This window comes from Papio anubis, chromosome 20 (assembly GCF_008728515.1).
Source record: "Papio anubis isolate 15944 chromosome 20, Panubis1.0, whole genome shotgun sequence".
In the NCBI taxonomy this organism is placed as follows: Eukaryota; Metazoa; Chordata; class Mammalia; order Primates; family Cercopithecidae; genus Papio; species Papio anubis.
The window spans coordinates 18,130,883-18,152,899 of NC_044995.1; the positions used below are offsets into that span (position 1 = coordinate 18,130,883).

Genomic DNA, 22,017 nt, shown 5'->3' on the forward strand with positions numbered 1-22,017 from the left:
TAATCCCCCAGGCTCAAGAGGACCCTCCCATCTCAGCCTCCCCAAGTAGCTAGACAGTTGTGAATCATCACCAGCTAACTTTTAATTCTTTTTTAGTAGAGACAGAGTCCCATCAGCCGTCCCAAACTCCTGACCTCAAGCCGACCCTGTCTCCTCGCCCTTCTGCTCTGGGATCACAGGTGTGAGCCTTTTTCTTTTTTTTGAGATGAGTTCTCTGCCCAGCTGGAGTGCAGTGGCTGGATCTCGCTCACCGTGTGCTCCGGCCTCCCTGGGTTCACGCCATTCTGCCTCAGCCTCCCCGAGGCTGGGACTACAGGCTACCACCACCGGGTCCGCTAGTTTTTTTGTATTTTTAGTAGAGACGGGTTTCACCGTGTTAGCCAGGATAGTCTTGACTGACCTCGTGATCCAATCTGCCTCGGCCTCCTCCCAAAGTGCTGGGATTGCAGGCTTGACACCGCTACCGGGCTATGAGCCACCTTTTCTTGAGGGCAGTAAGAGGACTCCTTGACCGCATTCTGCATTGACAGAATCCTTTGCCTCCCTGTGCTGGGTTTCTCCATCTGTTAAACAACAACGTTCCCAGCTTCTAGGGCAGCTCCCCAACGCTCTTACTCCTTTTAAAAAATTGTTTAAATTTTTAAATATTAAAACTTTTTTTCTGTAAAGACGGGGTCTCACTTTGTTACTCAGACTAGTCTCGAAATTTTGGGCGAGTGCGAGGCCCCCATTTCGGCTTCCCAAAATGTTGGTTGTTTTTGTTTGTTTATTTGTTTGTTTTGAGATGGAGTCTCATTCTGTTTCTCAGGCTGGAGTGTAGTGGCGTGATCTTGGCTCTTTGTAACCTCTGCCTCCCAGGTTCAAGCAATTCTCTTGCCTCAGCCTCCAGAGTAGCTGGGATTACAGGCACCTGCCACCATGCTAATTTTTGTTTTTTGTTTTGTTTTGTTTTGAGATGGAGTTTCACTCTTGTTGCCCAGGCTGGAGTGCAGTGGCATGATCTCGGCTCACTGCAACCTCCACCTCCCAGGTTCAAGTGACTCTCCTGCCTCAGCCTCCTGAGTAGCTGAGATTACAGGCACCCACCACCACGCCCAGCTAATTTTTTGTATTTTTAGTAGAGAGTGGGTTTCACCATGTTGGCCAGGCTGGTCTTGAACTCCTGACCTCAGGTGATCCTCCTGCCTCAGCCTCCCAAAGTGCTGGGATTACAGGCATAAGCCACTGTGCCTGGCCAACCAAAGTGCTGGGATTATAGGCGTGAACGATGGCACCCAGCCCTCTCTCTGACTCCTAAGAGACCCTGCCTCACCAGAAAACATTTGCAGGGCAGGCAGTACCTGAACGGTGTCCACAGGGCAGGGCACAAAGTCGGTGTGTGAGAGGCAGCGACTGGGGCCCACCAGGTGAGGCCCCCGGGGCCCCTCCCGTCGATACTCCTTGATAGGTTCAAGATGGAGTCGCTCTCGAGGGAGCACAGCCTCATGGCATGGGGCATAGCCAGGTGGGGGCAGGAACTTGAATTCGCCATGGCGGCCACCAAGGAGGAACCGCACCCTGGGGAAGGACAATGTGGATCAATGAGGGGAGGTATCACAGAGGGGACACTCTGTGGTCAGTGGGGGACATGGAAGCAGTCCTGGGATCAGTGGAAAGTTCTGGGGAGACCTGAGGTCACCGGGCAGTCATAGTCTCCTGGAGATCATTTAGAAATCATACAAGAAAGTCTAGAGTCAAAGGAATATCATAAGGGAATTAAGAGCCAGGGAGTTCAGAGTGGGAGGGTCTGCGGTTAATCCAGAAGAGTTCAGATGACTGCAAGGTCATGGAACAGTCCTTCAGAGGAGACCCCAGGTCAACAGAGCATTCGGGGACATTGGAAGGTTTGGGGACATCAAGAAGAAGGTCATTGAGAAGTCACTGAGCATCTGTTATAATTATGAGATAAACGTAAACACCACTGAATGGACATTCAGAGAGCTTGGGGTGATTGGGAAAGGACTGGCTTATTGAGGCAACTTTGGAATAACTGGGGTTATTTGGGAGCAGGGTCACTGGGCAAGTCTGGGTCTATTGAAAGGTCATTGGGAGATGCTGGCATTGTTAAGAGATTATTGAGAGAGCCTGGTGTCATTGGAAGAGTCTGAGGTCATTAGGGGGTTAAGGAGGGTCTGGAGTCATTAGATCATTATCAGATTCTGGAGTCATTGGGAGAGTCTGAGGTCATTGGGGAGTCAAGGAGGGTCTGGAGTCATGCGATCATCATCAGATTCTGGAGTTATCGGGAAAGTATGAGGTCGTTGGCAGGTCACTGGAAGAATATTGGGTTGTCGAGAGACCACTAGGAGAGTCTGAGATCACTATCTCAGAGGTTACTAGAAGGACATGGGGTTAGGGAGAATCTGAGGTCATTGGAAAGAGTCTGGGGTCACGTGGAGGTCCCTGGGACCTTCAAGTAAGGGTTGTGGCCACTGGTCAGTCTTGATGGCAGACTGCAGTGTCCCAGCCTCCTGCTGGGAGGCCATGGAATGACTGGGAAGCTATCTCGGGTCAGTCCTAGGACTGAGGACTGGCCAAGGGGCGGGGGCGAGTTCTCACTTGACACCAGCCGAGAAGCTGACAACAGGGAAGAAAAGCCCGTCCAGGTTGAAGGACTCAAAGACGCCCTGCACAGGGCAGCCATTGATGCGGAAGGAGATGGACGGCACGCTGAGGTCCAGACAGCAGCTGACTACGTCTTCAGGGGCCAGGAGGTGCTGCCCTGGGGAAGTCACTGGGCGTGCCACGTGTCCTGCGTCGAAGTCACCAGAGAGGGGTCAGAGGTCACAGGTCCCACGGAACCAATGATACCAAAAGGGACAGATATTGGAGGCTCCTGTGGGGACTTGTAAACCCTAATTGAAAGTGTTCCCTTGGATGCTCCTGTAGCTCTGAAATGAAGGGTAGAGGTCAGGATTCCCCTGAAGTTAGGATTCTGAGCTGTTGGGCCAGAGATTAAATCCTCCTGGGGGCCGGATGCAATGACTCACACCTGTAATCCCAGCACTTTGGGAGGCCAAGGCGGATGGATCACTTGAGGTCAGGAATTTAAGACCGGCCTGGCCAATATGGTGAAACCCCGTCTCTACTAAAAATACAAAAATGAATCAGGGTTGGTGGTGGGCGCCTGTAATCCCAGTGACTCGGGAGGCTGAGGCAGGAGAATCGCTTGAACCCGGGAGGCAGAGGTTGCAATGAGCCGAGATCACGCTACTGCACTCCAGCCTGGGCGACAGAGTGAGACTCCATTTCAAAACAAATTAAATAAATAAATAAATAACCCTGGGGTCAAAAGTCAAAGATCAGAGATCACAGTAATCTGAGTGGTCTTCTGGGATATCTAGGGTCAGAGGTCACATCTACTCAGGGATCAGAGTTCTGTAGGTAACGAGGATACAAGTCAGAGCTAGGAAGCTGGAAACTCTGGGGTTAGGGTCTTGGGAAATGAGGAATAAAAGGTCAAAAGTTGATCTTTTCTGGGAGTCAGGATCCTGAGAACCCCAAGGTGTATGGTCAGAGTCTTAGAAACACTGGGGTCAATGGTCAGGGGTGAGGGTCCCCTGGCAGGGTTCAGGTACCTGTCCAGAGATGCAGTCCATCAAAGCCGTAGGAATAGAGGTCATCGCCGACCCCGTTGCCGCCCCAGCCCTCGCCGCCCCCAGGGTAGGGGCTGTAGCCCTCGGTGAGGGCCCAGCCCACGCGCAAGTGGGTGGCCTGAGCTGTCAGAAATGGAGTCACCTCGTCCACCATCACCTCAAAGTACCATTTGCTGTACTGCGTGGTGCCCTCCGCTCGGCCCACGAAGATGTTGGGCCGGATGCTGCAGGAGAGATGGGACAGGAGAGGGGGATGAGGGAGAGGCAGAGAGGAGAGCCAAGTGGTGGGAAGCGGGAGAGGGACAGACATCCAAAGACAGAGAGAGATAGGACAGAGACAGGGAGAAAGAGATGCAGGAAGAATCGAGACAGAAACAGGCAGACAAAAAGAGAAAACAGAGAGAGAGAGAGAGAAAGAGAGAAAGAGAGAGAGAGAGAGAGAGAGAGAATCAGAGGCAGAAATGGAGCCAGGAAGACAGAACAAGAGGAGTGGATGCCAGGGGTGCGTGCGGCCGCAGTGGACATTTGTGAGGACTGGGTGTTAATGCTAGGGTGGGAGATTAACGAAGGGACATCCACCTGGGTGTGGAGTCTCTAAGTCAGGGAGAGGGTTGAGAGGTTCTGAGTTCTGGGGTCAGATGTTAAGAGCCAGACCTGGTGACATAGTTGATGAGGTTTGTCTGCAGCAGAAGCTCACGGCCAGGCAGCAAGTTCTCAGTAATAAGATCTTGGTTGGAGCGTACAGCCACACCATTACACACACACAGGGAGCACAGCACGTCCAGGACCTGGAGGTCAAGGTCAGAAGTCAAAGGGTGTGCAGGCACCAGGGCAGGGTCTATGGAAGAACCCTGGGAGGGAGGGAAGCCAGGAGGAAAGGACAGCACGTCGGGATAAGATGTGACAATTTTGACTGAAAGGAAGTGGTGAAAGTGGAAGGTCAGGGATCAGAGAAAGGTCAGGGGTCAAAGAGGAAGATCTGGCAAGAGGCTGAGGGAGGGGACAGCATGTGGTTGGGCAATGGGGTGGAAGGAGATACTGGAGTAGTGAGGTGGCCGAGGGTGGAAAGGGGACAGGGAACAAGATGGAATGGAATTAGGGCTGCAAACTCTGTGTCTCTTTAGGGGCCAAGTGGAAAATGTATTAGGTTGAAAAAAAAGCAATCTCGCTCTTTGGCATCTCTCTTTGTAGCAAACTGCAATTACTTTTGCACAGACTGAATAAATGTGTGAAGTGGTTAGAAATCATGCAACAAGAGCCAGGCACGGTGGCTCACACCTGTAATCCCAGCACTTTGGGAGGCTGAGGTGGGACGATCACTTAGATCAGGAGATTGAGACTATCCTGGGCCAACAATCAATGAAACCCCGCCTCTACTAAAAATACAAAAAATTAGCCAGGTGTGTGGCACCAGAAAAAGCTACAGCCACACCGAGGCTGCAGGAGAATGGCGGAACCTGGGCGGAGCTTGCAGTGAGTGGAGACCGTCGCCACCGCACCCAGCCTGGGCGACAGGAGCGAGACTCCCAACCCCAAAAAAAAAAAAAAAAAAAAAAAAAAAAAGAAAGAAATCACGCAATAGGAACTTGTAGGGCTGTGGCAAACTACAGAGTGTGTGTGTATCTATATATATGTATATGTATATATGTATGCATGTATGTATATATACATATATATATGCACACAGCCCACCTAAAGGCTATAATATTTGAAAATTTTAAAACACTTCACGCTTCACCTGCAGGATGGTGGCTCACACCTATAATCCCAGCACTTTGGGAGGCCATGGTGGATCACCCGAGGTCAGGAGTTCGAGACCAGCCCGCCAAAATGGCAGGAAACCCCTGCCCCTACTAAAATTACAGGCTGCACGCGGGTGGCTGGCACCTGGAATCCCAGCCACTCGGGAGGCTGAGGCAGGAGAATCAGCTGACCTGGGAGGCTGGAAGCTGCAGAGCTGAGATCATGCCACTGCACCCCAACTCTAGCCTGGTGATAGAGTGAGACCTCGCCTCAAAAAAAAACAGCCATGCCTCTGTGGCTCAATGCCTGTAATCCTAGCACTTTGGGAGGCTGAGGTGGGTGGATCACGAATCCAAGAGATCGAGACCATCCTGGCCAACATTGTGAAACCCCATCTCTACTAAAAAAAACAAATACAAAAATTAGCCGGGCGTGGTGGCATGTGCCTGTAGTCCCAGCTACTCGGGAGGCTGAGGCAGGAGAATTGTTTGAACCCAGGTGGTGGAGGTTGCAGTGAGCCAAGATCACACCACTGCACTCCAGCCTGGGAGACAGTGCGAGACTCTGTCTCAAAAACAAAAACAAAAACAAAAACAAGAACAAAAAACATTTCAGAGATCTAACCAGGCATATCTGTGGCCCAGAATCAACTTAAGAGCCATTGTTTGAGACCCCCGTCTTGAGATGAAAGCCAGTGGGAGTGACGTACAGGTGAGAGATGAGATGGAGGAGGGAAGTGAGGGAGTGAGTGGAGTTCTGGGGCCCCGGGGAGAGGTCAGCGTTCAGAGTTCAGAGAATGAGAGGTCAGGGGTGAGGGGCCAACCTTGTGGTTCCTCCCATGCTTGTCCAGGAGGGAGATGATGGACTTGATGTGATTCTCCTGGATGATGTTCAGAACCTCTGGACTCTCAATGAGGACACAGTACAGGACCTCCAGGATGCCTGCCAGGGTGCCCAGAATGAGAGGTGAAGCGGCCATGGTCATCCTCTCCCAAAAGCCTCTGTCCCACTCCCTGGGGTTCTCCTACCAGATGAGGCCTCCAGCCGATCCAGCTTGCTGACCAGCCAGTCCAAGTTTGTGGAGAAGAGGGCACAGTTGCTACGATTGCCACGGATCAGAGAAGCTGAGGGAGGAAAAGGTGTCAGATCCAATAGGACTGGGGATCTGGGGTGTTCTCGGGGGAGTCAGGACTGGGACCCCCTACCCAGGAGTTCATAAAGAAGATTCACAATCTCTTTCCAGGACTCGGCTGCCTCCTCCCCTGCAAACTCGGCAAAGTGGGCAGCGGTGGTGTAGACATTTAGGCGGTCAATGCAATTCAGGACCAGGGAGAGCATCCCCTAGGATGAGGAAAATAAGAAGAGTCACAATAGGAGACCCAGTCCCTCCCTTCCTTGTCTGTCTTGGATTCACTAATTCATATTCCATCAACAACTAGTGACGGTGTTTTCCCAGATCTAAACCAGCCCCTTCAGTTTCATATTCCCAATCAGTCCCCTCGCTCTCCTCTCTTCCTTGGCTCCCCATACCTGTTCTTGTCCTCTCTGACTCTATCCCCAACATGAGATTCAGTCCATGATAATTCAGTCCCTATTAACACCAGGACTGAGTTTATGCTTCCCCTTCCTGCACTTTTCTCTCCATCCTACTCACTTCCAGGAACCCCACTCCTGGTCCTAATTGACCTAGTTCACTCTCCACACCAACCATCAGAAAGATTTTTCTCACTTTATCTTTTCTTTTTTTTTTTTTATATTTTAATCTTTTTTCTTATTTTATTGTGAATCATAATATACATACAGAAAAGTACATAAAACATATACAATCAATTCTTGTTATTCATAGTTATGTTCTATAAAGTCATTACGAACACTGAATTATCAAATACTGAACCACTGCTTCTAGGGGAAATACAGGGAGTCCCTGTGAGTCTATGACAGCATTTTCATCAACCACTTATTACGTAACCTTGTTTTGAATGTTTCTGTTTAAAGACAGTTATTTAGTATACATGGTTCAGTCATTAACATTAAATTCACAGCCAATAGTACTATCACTCGTGCCTTAAGTAAGCTTATCTAACATATATTTTCTCAGTAAGGCACATCACAGCTTTCTTGCGCTTAGGAAAGCTAGACAGCACTTCAGCACTACACTTGGGAGACATTATAAACACTGAAATCAACGAAAAGGACAAAACTGTCTGGGTGCAGTGGCTCATGCCTGTAATCCTAGCTCTTTGGGAGGCTGAGGCCAGCGCATTACCTGAGGTCAGGAGTTGGAGACGAGCCTGGCCAACATGGTGAAACCCCATCTCTACTAAAAATACAAAAATTAGCCAGGTGTGGTGGCTCACACCTGTAGTTTCAGCTACTCGGGAGGCTGAGGCAGGAGAATCATTTGAACCCGGGAGGTGGAGGTTGCAGTGAGCCAAGATCACACCACTGCACTCCAGCCTGGGTGACAGAGAGAGACTCTGTCTCAAAAAACAAAACAAAACAAAACAATTGTTGTGTCTGCATCCTGGGGCCCAGATCGGTAGTGAGAGGAGCAGTGCCTCAAAGTGGAGAACACAACCAAAGTGGCATCACACTGACCGGCTCTGCCACTAACTAGCTGTGACTGTAGAGGACCAAAACCTCCTGTAGCTCCCAAAGCCAAAGTCCTCACCAAGGCCTGGCCCTCGTCACCTCTCTGCCCTCATCTCCTCCCACTCCCCCACCCAAGCCTCCCTGCTCCTATCACCACCTGACTGTGGAACATGCCAAACATGCTCCCACCTCGTGGCCTTTGCACATGGCTTCCTCTCTTCCTCCAGGTCACCCTGCCTGACGGCTCTGTCTTTTTTTTTTTTTTTTTTTTTTGAGCCGGAGTCTCGCTCTGTGGCCCAGGCTGGAGTGCAGTGGCGCGATCTCGGCTCACTGCAAGCTCCGCCTCCCGGGTTCCCACCATTCTCCTGCCTCAGCCTCCCAAGTAGCTGGGACTACAGGCGCCGCCACCATGCCCGGCTAATTTTTTTGTATTTTTAGTAGAGACGGGGTTTCATTGTGTTAGCCAGGATGGTCTCGATCTCCTGACCTCGTGATCCGCCCGTCTCGGCCTCCCAAAGTGCTGGGATTACAGGCTTGAGCCACCGCGCCCGGCCACGGCTCTGTCTTAAACTGCAAACCCCAACACTCCCTACCCCTTACCTGCTGAATTTTTCTCTTTAGCAGTTATTACCATCTAATATGCCATATAATTTACTTATTTATTTTATTGATCTCCTGTCTCTCCCTGCTGTGTCAACTCCATAAGGACAGAGATTTTTTTCTGTTTTGTTCACAGCTGGCCTCCTCTCCCTAATGCCCAAAGATCTATTTCTGGCCCCTCACCTCCCATACCCCACCCTGGTTCTGTCCGCCCACCCCGCAGACCCCACGCCAGCAGACCCCGCCCGCTGAGTCAGCACCCCTACCTCTGACCTCTGGCCCCACCCCTGGCCTCACCTCCCCGGGCCTCACCCTATCCCTGAGCTTCACTCAGGCCCCGCCCCTCACCTCTTTTGTTCCATCCTTCTCTCCAGGCCCCGCCCCCTTTTCGGCCATACGCCCTGTCCCTTCCCACAGGTCGTGCCCACTAGCGCAGCAGGCCCGCCCCTCCCCAAGGCACTGCCACCTCGTGTTCTCACTGGCTGGGGTTCCTGTCCGGCTCCTCCTCCTGCCCCGCCCCCTTCTCAGACCCTACTTCCCCAGGTCCCTCAGGACCTGCCCCGCTAAGTGCCGTGGCCCCGCCCCTCAGTGGCCCCACCCCCAGTGGTCCCGCCCCTCAGTGGTCCCGCCCACTGGGCCCATAGGCCGCGCTCCGCCCTCGTCGCATCCTCACCTCCTCCTGGAAGAGACTCTGGCGGTTGCGCAGGCTTCGCAGCTTGCTCTGCTTCTCCTCATGCTGCAAGTCCTCGGAGGGCGGCTCGAAGTAGATGATGAGGTCCTGCAGGCTCAGGATAACGCCCTCGATGGGCAGCGCCGTGCCAGCCGGCGGCCCCGAGCCCCGTGGCTTCCCGCTGAAGCTGTCCAGGCTCCTACAGGGACCTCGCAGCTGTCAGCCAGGGCCGGGAGCGCTAACTGCCGCAACCTCACTCCCGCAAGACTCCCCCAGACCCACCCGTTTTACAGAGGGGGAGACTGAGACGGAGAGGGAAAAGCATTGGTCCAAGGTCACAGCACTGCCAAGGGCAGAGCTGGGAGTGGGACTGGATCCTGTGTAGGTAGAGGGAGGTCCGGGAACTCAGGGATGGAGAGGTCCAGGGTCCAGGCTTTGGGTGTCAGGGGTGTGAAAGTTGGGTGATGATCAGGAATGTGATCATGGTTGTCAAGGTCAGATTACGGGTCAAGTGTACAGAGGTCAGGAGTTTAGAGGTAAGGGGTCATGTGTATGTTATCGTTATTAATTTTTGAGAAGGGTCTCACTCTGTCGAAGCTGGAGTATAGTGGCTCACTGCAGCCTCTGCCCCCCTGGCTCAAGCAATCCTCCCTCCTCAGCCTCCCATGTAGCTGGGACTACAGGCACGTGCCACCACACCTGGCAAATTTTTTGTAATTTCTTTATAGAGACAGGGTTTCACTATGTTGCTCAGGCTGGTCTTGAACTCCTGGGCTCAAGCGATCTGCCTGCCCCAGCCTCTCAAAGTGCTAGGATTACAGGCGTGAGCCACTGCGCCCAGCATAATTTTTTTTTTTTTTTTTTGGTAGAGGCAGGGTCTCCCTACGTTGCCCAGGCTGGTCTCAAGCTCCTGGGCTCAAGCGATCCTCCTGCCTTGGCCTCCCAAAGTCTTGGGATTACAGGTGTGAGCCACTGCCCTTGGCCCATGTATATGTTAGACAAGGGTGTGGGCATCAGAGGTAGAGATGAAAAAGGCCAGGTGCATGGATGCCCGGAGTCACCCGGGCAGGGAAGGCAGGTCGCTCACTTGATGAACTGGTTGTACAGGCCATTGGTGCTGTGGATCATGCGGGCGGCCTGGGACTCCTCCTGCTGGCAGCGGGTCAGTGACAGTGCATCGTCCATGTGGCCTTCCTGGTGCAGCATGGCCTAGGAGTGGGCGGACAGACATCTGGAGTGGGCCTAGGGCCATGCGCCCAAGACCTCTGTCCAGACTTGAGTTCTGCACTTGCCCCCTCCTCCCTGCTCTGCAGAATCTCACTGCAAATTCCTTCTCATTTTTCTGTCCCCTGTCATCTGTCTCCTCCATGTCTTTGATTCTCTCTCTCCTCTCTGTCTGTCTTTGGTCTTGTCTGTCTTTGTCTCTCCGTCTATCTCTCTCACCTCTGTCCCTGCCTCTCCCTCTCCATTTCTCTATCCCTATCTCCTTCCTGTCTCTGTCTCCAGGCCAGACCCTTTCCACCTGTACCTACTGCTGACTTAACATTCCCCCTGACCAGAAAGCTCTAACAGCCCCCAAACTGAGCATGTCGCAGACAGAATGCCAGACCACCTTTCCATGAGGTGAGACCATCACGGCTGCCAGCTTCGCCCGGAGCTGACCTCCCCAGAACTCATCCAGTCTGTGGCTGTAAATACCATCCACCTGTTGATGATGCTCAAGTGTCCCCACTTTGGACATGGCCCAGGCCCCGTCTCTATGCCCTCGGCTCATGTATTCAACTACAGGCCTGTTTTTGCAAACGGGTGCCTCCCCAAGGCTTCCTACTTGTCCATTCAGCAAGGCTGTAGTAAGTGGCTCTGTTCTAGACACTGGAAGTAAAGCCTAAGATCCCTGTCCTTTTGAGCCAACACTGACTGTCCCCTAACTTGGTTGATGGCACTGATACAAGAGGTAGAAAGAAATTATTTAGGTAGAGAGTAAGGGCAACAGAGTCCTCAGCAGAGTTTCCTTTCTAATGAAAAGCAGCCCCCAAAACCATTTCTTTTCTAACAAAGAGCAGCCTGAAAAATCGAGCTACAAACATAGATAAGCAAGCTAGAAGCTTGCATGGGGGAATGTGCCAGGGAACACCTGGGACTAGGCATGTCCAACATGGAGGCCCCTACTTCCCTTTATTTATGTATTTATGTATGTATGTATTTTACCACATGTACAGTAAAGGAATGGGCAACACGGCACACTTCGGACAAAGGACCTGCTTGTACAATAAAAACGTAGGGTGAAGGCAGCCAGAAATTTGTGCCCTATGCAAATGGCACAACTGGTCCAATCAGTCTTTTGCGCCCTAAGTAAATCAGACACCACCTCCCCACCAGCTCATCTGTAAAGCCCCCTGCATTTCGCCATGGAACCCCTGGCATTTCAACCCATTTTTCTGGGACTGTTCTCCACAATACAGAGCTCTTTCTTTCGCCTGTTAAACTTCCCCTTCTTAACCTCACTCTTTGTGTATCTGCGTCCTTGTTCTCTGTGGCCGTGAGACCATAAACCTCGGGTGATACTCCAGACAATGAGGCTGTTTCAGCACTTCCATCCTTCCAGTTGCTTGGGGCAAAAATCATAGCATCATCCTCAACCCCTCCCCTTCTCTCACCCCACAGCCAATCTGCCAGCAAATCCTGTTGGCTCTACCCTCAGAACCCCACCAGAATCTACGACTTTTCCCAACTCCACAGTCCCCATCCTGGTCCTGTTCACTGTCATCTCCCATTTGGAACATCACAGCAGTCTCTTCTGTGGTCTCCCTGCTCTGGCTTTGTCCCCCAACCATAGTCTGTTCCCAGAGACAGCCTAAGAACTCTGTGATCCTGCATCAGGTCACCTCCCTGCCCTGCTCAAAATCTCCCATGAGCCCATCTCACTCAGGATAAAAACTAGAACCTGGCCAGGAGCAGTGCCTCATGCTTTAATCTCAGCACTTTGGGAGGCTGAGGCAGGAGGATCACTTGAGCCCCAGGAGTTTGAGACCAGCCTGGGTAACATAGTGAGACCTCATCTGTACAAAAAACAAACAAACAAAGCTAGACCTCTCCCAAGGCCCACAAGGCCTCACATAAGCTTTTCCCATCCCCTCTCTTTTCTCACCAACCACTACTCACCTGTTGCTCACCCTGCTCCAGCCACACTGTGGCTTCTTTCTGCTACTGCAATAAGCCAAGCTCACGCTAACCTCAGGACCTTTGCACATGCTGTTCCCTCTGCCAAAAATAGTTTTCCCACTCCTTAATTGTAAAACTATGTACTACACTAAAGACAGTTTGTTCACGATTTCTGAGCACGGGGAGGGCAGGGAACAGGTCTTTACACCTCGTCTATTTTCTATACACACAACCAGAAAAACTTGGGTACTCAGTAATTGTTTGCTGACCGTTATTCTCAGTCGGTGATTATCCATCTTTTCTCACTCTGTCTCTGTTTTTTGTTTTTGTTTTTGTTTTTTTGAGATAGAGTTTCCCTCTTGTCAGCCAGGCTGGAGTGCAATGGCACAATCTTGGCTCACTCCCAACCTCCACCTCCTGGATTCAAGTGATTCTCCTGCCTCAGCCTCCTGAGTAGCTGGGATTACACTCACCTGACACCACACCTGGATAATTTTTGTATTTTTAGTAGAAACAGGATTTCACCATGTTGGCCAGGCTGGTCTCAAACAACTCCTGACCTTAGGTGATTCACTCGCCTGGGCCTCCCAAAGTGCTGGGATTACAGGCGTGAGCCACCGCACCCAGCCGTGTCTCTGTTTCTCTGTCTCTATCTTTCTCTATTTCTCTGTTTCCATGCCTCTTTATCTCTGCCTTTCCCTATCTCTGTCTATAGATTTCTGTTCTCTCTCTCTCTCTAGATATATCCCTTTGTCTTTTTTTTGCTATTTCTCTCAGTCTCAGTTTCTCTCCCAGTCTTTGTCTTTCTCTCGGTCTCATCCTCAAACTCCCAAAGGCTCAAGCACCACCCCTCAGCACCCTCCCTGCACCCCACCTCACTCTGTCACCCAGGCTGGAGTGCAGTGGTGTGATCACGGCTCACCGCAGCCTTGACCTCCTGGGCTGAAGTGATTCTCCCACCTCAGCCTCCTGAGTAGCTGGCATTACACCCACCTTCTTCTTGAGCACACCGAGCCTCAGGGCCTTGGGGTCTGGAGCGGCATAGGTGAGCCACAGTCCTGAGGCCACATGCTGCACAAAGCACAGTGACTCCCCGTACTTGATCTCAGGGGGGCCCATGCCTTCCACATCCCGCTTAGGGGCCACATCCAGCTTCTCCTGCAGGGGCAGGGGACACAGGTCAGCCTCCTCTGCCTGTGTGTTTAGCAGGGGAGGCCCCCCTGAGGGACTGCAGAGTGCAGGCTGGCCTGGGATTAGGGGCTCCAGGTGAGGGAGGGCGCCACAAACCCCACTGACCTTGGAGATGCGGAAGCAGAAGGACGTAGCCTTGGTATGGGCCTTGCTGGCGTCAACCACCACCAGGCCCTGGTCCTCAGTGAGTGCCAGGTACCGCCCGGTGGTGACATGCCGGACTCGGAGTGGCTGGCCCCAGCGTAGGTGGCTCCCACTCCAGCTGTGGAGGGTGAGGGCCAGGGGAGTCAGAGGACCCCCCAGTTCTCCCATGGACATTACAGCCTTTTCTTCTTTTTCTTTTTTTACAGATACCAGGTCTTGCTAGGTTGCCCAAGCTGATCTCAAACTTCAGGGCTAAAGCAATCCTCCGCCTCGGCCTCCCAAAGTGCTGGGATTACAGGCGTGAGCCACCGCACCTGGACTGGACACTACAGTCTTGGTCCAAACCTCCTCAAGCCCCAAACCCTCTTCCAGTGTTGCTCAAACCTTTCATAGGGCCCCTAAATCTTAACTAGTCCTGCATTAGGAACCCCAATCCTCTCTCAGGCCTTCACAGCTTCCTCAGGGCTTCCCAAATATCTTCAGTGCCCTCGTTTTTCCAGACCCCTAAATTCCCCCATTGTTTTACTCCGGACCCCCAATCTCTCCCTCGAAAACCCCCCAAACCTCCTTTTCCCGCAGGACTCCAGAGAGACTTCATTTTTTGTTTTTGTTTTGCTTGCTTGTTTTTTGGTTTTGTTTTTTTTTTTTTTTTTTTTTGAGGCAGGGTCTCACTCTGTTGCCCAGGCTGGAGTGCAGTGGCACGATCTCACCTCGTTGCAACCTCTGCCTCCCAGGCTCAAGTGATTCTCCTGCCTCAGCCTCCCGAGAAGCTGGGATCACAGGTGTGCACCACTACCGCCTGGTTAATTTTTGTATTTTTAGTGGAGACACGGTTTCACCATGTTGGTGAGGCTGGTCTTGAACTCCTGACCTCAAATGATCCACCCGTCTCAGCTTCCCAAAGTGCTGGGATTACAGGTGTGAGCCATCGCACTCGGCCTTTGTTTTTGTATTTTTCTGAGACGGAGTCTCGCTCTGTCGCCCAGGCTGGAGTGCAATGGTGCAATCACAGCTCACTGTAACCACTACCTCCTGGGTTCAAGGGATTCTCCTGCCTAAGCCTCCCCAGTAGCAAGGATTACAGGTGCCCACCACCACACCAGGCTAATTTTTGTATTTTTAGTAGAGACAGGGTTTCACCATGTTAGTCAGCCTGGTCTGGAACTCCCGACCTCAAGTGATTCACCTGCCTCGGCCTCCCAAAGTGCTGGAATTATAGGCGTGAGCCACCGCACTTGGCTTATTTTTGGTTTTGTTTTGTTTGTTTGTTTGTTTGAGACAGTAACTTGCTCTGTCACCCAGGCTGGAGTACAGTGGCAAGGTCTCAGCTCACTGCAGCCTTGACCCCCTGGGCTCAAGTCATCCTCCCACCTCAGCCCCACAAAGTAGCTGAGACTAAAGGTGCACACCACCACACCCGGCTAATTCTTTTTCTTTCCTTTTTTCCTTTCTTCCTCTCTTTCTCTCTCTCCCTCTCTCTCTTTCTCTCTCTCTCTTTCTTTCTTTCTTTTTACAGAGATCAGGGTCTCATGATGTTGCCCGGGCTGGTTTTGAACTTCTGGCCTCCAGTGATCCCCTCGCCTCAGCCTCCCAAAGTGCCAAGATTACAGGCATGAAGTCACCACGCCAGGCCAAGATTCTCATCTCTCTCTCAGGCTGCTCTGATTTTCCCTCGAGATCTTTCAGTCTCTTTATCAGATCTTCCCTCAAGACCTTTTCTCTCCCCTCAGGCTGCCAGGAGACCCCACCTTCCCCATCCCTGGCCTCTCCCCACCTTCCCCACCCTACCTGATTCTCAGGGGCTCCAGCCTCCAGAGGGAGCGGGCGTGGGTGCACACAGCTCCCCCTTCATAGTAGACAAGTCTGGGGACAGAGGAGAGAGTGAAGTCAAGGGTTCAGCTCCCCAGAATCTGGTTTCTAATCCTGCTCATAGGGTCCCAGCCCTCCACCTCCGCCCCTAGACCCCAGGCTCTCTTGTCTGCAGGCCAGACCTGCGCTGGTCGTCACTGTCAGCAGGGGAAATGGTCAGACACTCATCCATATGTCCATGAAAGAGGCGGAGGACGTGACCTCCTGTCACGAAGCCTGGAGAGGAGCAAGGGAAGGTGGTCAATGGGAGGCTTGAGCCCCAGGAAGACCCAGGAGCCAAGATGAAGTCAGGGGCCCGGCTCCTCCCCTGGGGGAAACTGAGGGCTGGGTTTGGGGTTTTGCAGTTGGAGGTCTGAGATTCAGAGTATTTTCGGGCCAAGGTTGAGGCCTGAAGTGGGGATATGAAACTTGGGGTCTGAAGCTGGGCACCTAATTTGGGGGGTCTGGGTCTGCAGAGCTGAGGTTGGGGGAGTTGTAAGTCTGTGATTTAAGGTTCTGAGTTTAGACTTTTGAGGTTGGGGTCAGAGTGCGTGTGTGGTCAAAGGTGGAGGTCTAATGTTCACTGGTATTGGAGTCTACGTTCTAGGGTTGAGGTTTGATGTCTGGGTTTAGAAGGATGATGGTTGGGTCTGAGGCTGGGTTCCGGAGTAGGGCCTGAATTTTGAGGGTTTTTTGTTTCATTTTGTTTAGTTTTGTTTTTAAGACAGAGTTTTGCTCTGTTGCCCAGGCTGCAGTGCACTGGCGCAATCTTGGCTCACTGCAACCTCTGCCTCCCAGGTTCAAGCAATTCTCCTGCCTCAGCCTCCCAAGTAGCTGGAGCTACAGCCGCCTGCCACCATGCCCAGCCAACTTTTGTATTTTTAGTAGAGATGGGGTTTTGCCATGTTGGCCCAGGGTGGTCTCGAACTCCTGATCTCAGGTGATCCACCTGCCTCGGCCTCCCAAAGTGCTGAGATTACATGTGTGAGCCACCATGCTTGGTCACAAGATTTTTTTGTTTTTTTTTTGTTTTTTTTTTTGAGATGGAGTTTTGCCCTGTTGCCCAGGTTGGAGTGCTGTGGCGTGATCTCGGCTCACTACAAGCTCCGCCTCCCAGGTTCACGCCATTCTCCTGCCTCGGCCTCCCGAGTAGCTGGGACTACAGGCGCCCGCCACCACGCCCGGCTAATTTTTTGTATTTTTAGTAGAGACAGGGTTTCGCTGTGTTAGCCAGGATGGTCTTGATCTCCTTACCTCCTGATCCACCCGCCTCAGCCTCTCAAAGTGCTGGGATTACAGGTGTGAGCCACCAGCCTGGCCCCGGCCACAAGCTTTAAACTTGATGTTTTAAGATTTGAACCTGAGTTTAGGAGTCTTGGGGGCTAATACTTCGGGGTCTAAGTTTGGGAGCCTGATATTTAGTTTGGGGTTTGGGGGGGTCTGAGCTCTGGGGGTCTGGATTTGGGGTCAGCTGGAGATCTAAGTGTGAGAGCCATAATTTGCAGATCTGGGTTTGGGGTTAGGTTCCAAGGTTCCATTTGGGTATGCCTGAAGGGCAACACTAAGGGTCTGTTTTGGGGGGGTCTCCATTTAGGGGCGGGAGGTCTGGAGACCTCACCCTCTTCGCAGCGGGAGCAGATGGGGTTCATGTTCCACAGCGTCTGCATGAAGGAAGCATCAACCTGGAGCTCCCCGCTGGCAGTCGACAGGTGCTGGGGGCCACCAGGATGCGGCAGTCAGAGACGATTGCAGGGGTAGGCGAGAGTCCCAGCGTCAGAGGCCAGAAATCAAGGGTGGATACCCGGAAACGAGATGGGAGACAGAGTCATCAGAGATCACAGATCAGGAAATGATCAAGTTGGGCAATGGGAGGTCAGAAATCAGAAAACTGGATGCCAGGGGTCAGGAAACGGGAAATTGTGAGTCAGGACCTTGGGGGTGGGAGATCAGCCAGGCAAACCCATGGTGAGAAGATGAGGGACCATCCCATGTGCCCCCAGACCTGGGAGCAGGAGGAACCGCAATGGCTCACCAGGTAGCGTTCGGAGGAGACACTGACAAGGATGATGTCATCCCCAACACGGACCTTCTCTCCTTCAGACCTCTGCTTGGAGGCTGGGTGCGTGGTCCACCAGCAAGCCTCTCCTACGAGTGGGGAGGGAATGGGGGTGGTTGTCAGAATGATGGCTTCTCAGAATGCTCTTCCCCAGGGCTCTCCCAGCCACCGAGCCTCCCGGGCCCTTGGCCCACAACTCTATCACTGCCACCAACTCTCTGCCCAACATTCCCCGTTCCTGACTTCAGACTCTGCCTAGCGCTCCCCAATGTGTATGTAAGTCTCCCTGTCTGGACTGTGTCGCAGACTCTCTGCTACGAAGCCCCCATTCATGTCCCCAGGGTAGTCTCATGCTTGCCTCGGCGTTCTGCAGACCTTCTACCCCCTGAATCCCTGCTGCGGGGTCCCCTTCACACCCCCACCCCCTCCAGCCGCTGTACCTATTGCATCCTCCTGCAGTCCCACATCGAAGGCCAGCTTGTCAGTCATGGAGCGGGAGGTGGTGAGGCAGCTCAGATACTAGGGTTGTAGATGGAGGTCAGTCTCTTTCTAGCAGGCCCTGCAAGTCCTGGCCCCTGCCCAAGCCCACCGAGGTTGCACTCACCATGCGGCTGTGTGCGTGCCGGAGTAAGATGGCATGGCCATACAGGAGCGTCCTGTGTCCCCCGCCCTGGGATGACTGCAGGGGGAGGGAGGGAACAGAATAAGCACAGACCCCCAGACTCTCCAGATCCCCAAGAAGTTTGACCTAGTCACAGGTGACAAGATGCTCCCTGTGAAACGCCATGCTCAGGCCTGGAGGTAAAACAGCCTCAACTCAGACTCTCACAGGACTCCCTGCTTCAGTTTCCGCATTTATGGAAGCGGGGACAATGTCTCTGAGATGCCTATGGATGAAGCATTTTATATTCCCCAAGGCCCACTCTGTCCTCTCTGCTGCCTTCACCTTGGCTGGAAATCACTCAGGAAGACTCACTCAGGAGTCTTCTAGTTTCCTGGAGACCCTGAGGACAGCCCCAAGGTCTCATGTCCTGTGGACTTCGGCCCTTCTGCTCTGACCTCCCGCAACATGCTGAGCTGCAGCCCGTGTGCTCCGGGACAGGCCTAGCAGTTGTTCCATAGGTGAACATCACCCACAGTGCTAAGACAGCCGCCCCTCCCCAGCACAAGGTCCCCAACCCGGGCCTTGGGGCGGACATCTGACTGCTCGATGTCACCATGCCTCCCATCATGGCTGTCACATGCCCACGCTCCGAGCGTGCCATGGGGGCACCATGTGATGGGGCCAGGTGATCACATGGTGGACCCACTCCTGGACCAGAGGGACTCACGCTGGGGATAGGGGAGGTGGGGGAGAGGTCCCATGCGGAGACGAGCTGGGATCAGGGTTGGGGGAAAGGACTGGAACGAGGAGAAAGGAGCAGGCGTCGGGGACAGGGGCTCAGAAGCCCCCATCCCCTTCCTTCCTTCCTTCCTTCCTGTCTGGCCTGTTCTGGGCTCCACAGCCCCCGACAACTGGGGTGGGGGAGGACCCTCCAGTCCCTGTGTGCAGGGCGTGGGCCCAAGAGACGGGCCTGCCTGGGGTCAGGAGGGGTGGAAGGACAGATGACATCCAAGGCCAGACCTACCCACTTATCCAAATTGAGGGCCTGTGGGGGGCAGGGCAGAGACAGGAAGAAGAGCAGATGGTAAGCGACCCCCGGATCCTCTCACTCATCCTTGCCACCGTGCCCTAAACGACCCCCAGGTCCTCTCGCCCATCCCTGCCACCCCGCCCACCCCCAGGTGGGGTCCTCACCTCCACGCCGGCCTCCACTGTGTTGGCCAGCATCTCCTGCAGGGCTCGCACGGACAGGGACTGCTCCAGGACGAAGCAACAGATGGCCAGATCAGGGGGCACATTCTGGAGTGGGAGGGGGGATGTGAGTGAGGGGCCGGAAGACCCCCCAAGCACCATTCTCTGCCACACTCCCTCCCCTAGTCTGAATACCCACATTCCTGAGACACCAGACCCCACTCCCACCCCACAGGAAGGCCCTGCCCTCTGCCACCCCTGAATCTAGACCAACATCATGAAAACACTCTTCTGTGCCTCCTCCCTCAAACACCTCAGCCCCGCCCAGACTTCTTAGAAGCTTTCCTAACCCTAACCCTCCCCACTAACCCATGTCCCACTTGATCTCATAGGAAGCCTCAGCCCCATACCTCTGCCCTGAGACACACTGACCCTGCTCCAAGGACAGGAATCTCCTGTTCTGTGTCCTCCTCTGCAGATGACCCCACATCCCTCCAACCCCAAGGAAGCCCCACCTCCTGTCTCCACCATCAGACAGTCCTCGCTCCTGCCTTTTCCCTCAAACACCTCTGAACTCTGCTTCACAGACACAGAAGGGCGCCCAATCTTATACTCCCTCCTCAGTTCAGTCCCCCACCCTCCGACTCCTAAACTCAAGACTCTGCTCCTCAGACCCCACTCGTTCAGACTCTGAAACTTCCCCTGCATCAGATTCCACATCCCGTGGTCTGCCAGCCCCTGCCCCTCCCCCAGGTCTCCTCCTTTCAGACCCCAGGCTCCTTCTACCTGTCAGCCCCCAATCTCCCCAGTCAGCCCCCTGCGGGTGTCCCCTGACCCTCCAGGCCCCTTTGCCTTGGATCCAAGGTCCTTGGCCCCTTGATCCCCTGCCCTCTCAGACTCCAGCTGTCCCCACCCTCAGAATTCCTGGGCTTGGACTCAGGAATCACCTTCCCTCAGACCCCACCATCTGAGACCCTCAAACCCCCACCCCCATCAGATGCTCTACACCCTCCGCATCTCAGGCCCTGTCCCATCCTCCCCTGTCCCCACCGAGGGCGCCCTTCCCCCTAAAATACCCTGTAATGATTCAGTCTTGTTACTTGAAAAAAATTTAAAAATAAAAAATAAAACATCGCAGACCCCTCCTCCTTGTCCAGGTCCTTTGCCTCGTCCCGCCCCGCCTCCGCTCCCCACCTCCCCACCCGTCCCTCAGTTTCCCTGCTCCTCCCTCCTGAGGCCCCTGTTCCCCAACCAGCCCTTCTTCTGGACTCTCAGGCCACCTCCCCTTAAACTCGAGGCTTTCTACCCACTCAACCACCTGCCAAAGAACGTTCTGGATCAGCAGCCCCCGCCCTGGCCTACCACACCTCTGTGCACACAGGGATCCCCTCCAACACCACAGAACCCCCACCCCTCCCCACCTTAGGTAGCCCCTCTTAGCCTCCCTCCTCACTTTCTCTCCTGTCAGCACCTCCTTTCAGACTCCCAGAACCCTCTTCTTTGGACCCCAGATTCTCTGCCCCTTCAGACCCCCGTGTCCCCAGGCCCCTCTCCCTCCTGCACAGACCTGGGCGTTGCTGGTGGGCTCCAGGAAGCACAGGCGGTTACCGAAACCCTCAGCGGCCAGGCAGAGCTTGAGCTGCTCCTTGAGCACGGTGGCGCTGCACTGCAGGACCACCTCATCATCCTGCGGAACCGAGGGGCAGGGTCTCCAGGGGCGCCTGGCCCGGATACCACAGACACTGCAGACCACGGGCCGCTCCTCCCACCCTTGTCCTTATGAAAAAGACAGTGACTGAACAAGATCCACCCACCCAAGCCCTCTACCTGCTCCTGACAACTCCTTGAGATACAAGCCAGTGTCATCCCATTTATTTTATTTTTTATTATTTATTTTTATTTATTTATTTATTTGAAACAGTCTCTGTTGCCGAGGCTGGAGCACAGTGGTGCAATCTCAGCTTGCTGCAGCCCCCACCTCCCTGGGTTCAAGCGATTCTCCTGCCTCAGCCTCCCAAATAGCTGAAATTACAAGTGTGCACCACCACGCCTGGCTAATTTTTATATTTTTAGTAGAGACAGGGTTTCGCCATGTCGGCCAGGCTGCTCTTGAACTCCTGACCTCAAGTAATCATCCCATTTCTTTTTATTTTTAGAGACAGGGTCTTGCTGTGTCACCCAGGCTGGAGTGAAGTGGTGTAAATTATAGCTCACTGCAACCTTGACCTCCTGGGCTCAAGCAATCCTGTTGCCTCAGCCTCCTGAGTAGCTGGGACTATAGGCATGAGCTGTTGTGCCTGGCCTATCCCCATTTTAAAATGGGGAAACTGAGGCTCAAAGTGGGACATGGATGGACCAAGGCCAACACAGTTGGTAATAGGAGGAGCTGGGATTTGAACCTGTGTCCAACTGGCTCCAGAGGCCTCCCAAGTGGGGTCTGCAAAGTGATCCACTGGAAGGTGGAAAATTGCTCAAGTTAAATTGCTTTTTAAGCTCATCTTTCTCTAAATTCTCTCTTTTGCGTGTTGTTTTAATAATAGACTGCTATTTTATCTTATTTATAGACTGCTTTCTAATGGCA

General features: G+C 53.3%; 1 protein-coding gene across 1 annotated transcript in view; it reads right to left on the reverse strand.

Moving 5' to 3' along the window:
• LOC101026547 (ryanodine receptor 1) overlaps nt 1–22,017 on the reverse strand; it is a 168,585-nt gene that overhangs the window by 140,111 nt on the left and 6,457 nt on the right. The window contains exons 2-20 of the mRNA XM_031659039.1: nt 21,004–21,123; nt 19,440–19,544; nt 18,246–18,320; nt 18,082–18,160; nt 17,618–17,730; nt 17,204–17,297; nt 15,729–15,822; nt 15,526–15,600; nt 13,699–13,855; nt 13,396–13,560; nt 10,328–10,449; nt 9,244–9,439; nt 6,584–6,719; nt 6,407–6,502; nt 6,202–6,320; nt 4,290–4,423; nt 3,618–3,859; nt 2,599–2,791; nt 1,341–1,557 (exon numbers count right to left, since the gene is read on the reverse strand). Coding sequence (XP_031514899.1) covers nt 1,341–1,557; nt 2,599–2,791; nt 3,618–3,859; nt 4,290–4,423; nt 6,202–6,320; nt 6,407–6,502; nt 6,584–6,719; nt 9,244–9,439; nt 10,328–10,449; nt 13,396–13,560; nt 13,699–13,855; nt 15,526–15,600; nt 15,729–15,822; nt 17,204–17,297; nt 17,618–17,730; nt 18,082–18,160; nt 18,246–18,320; nt 19,440–19,544; nt 21,004–21,123 — 2,532 coding nt within the window. The remainder of the gene's footprint in view (nt 1–1,340; nt 1,558–2,598; nt 2,792–3,617; nt 3,860–4,289; nt 4,424–6,201; nt 6,321–6,406; nt 6,503–6,583; nt 6,720–9,243; nt 9,440–10,327; nt 10,450–13,395; nt 13,561–13,698; nt 13,856–15,525; nt 15,601–15,728; nt 15,823–17,203; nt 17,298–17,617; nt 17,731–18,081; nt 18,161–18,245; nt 18,321–19,439; nt 19,545–21,003; nt 21,124–22,017) is intronic.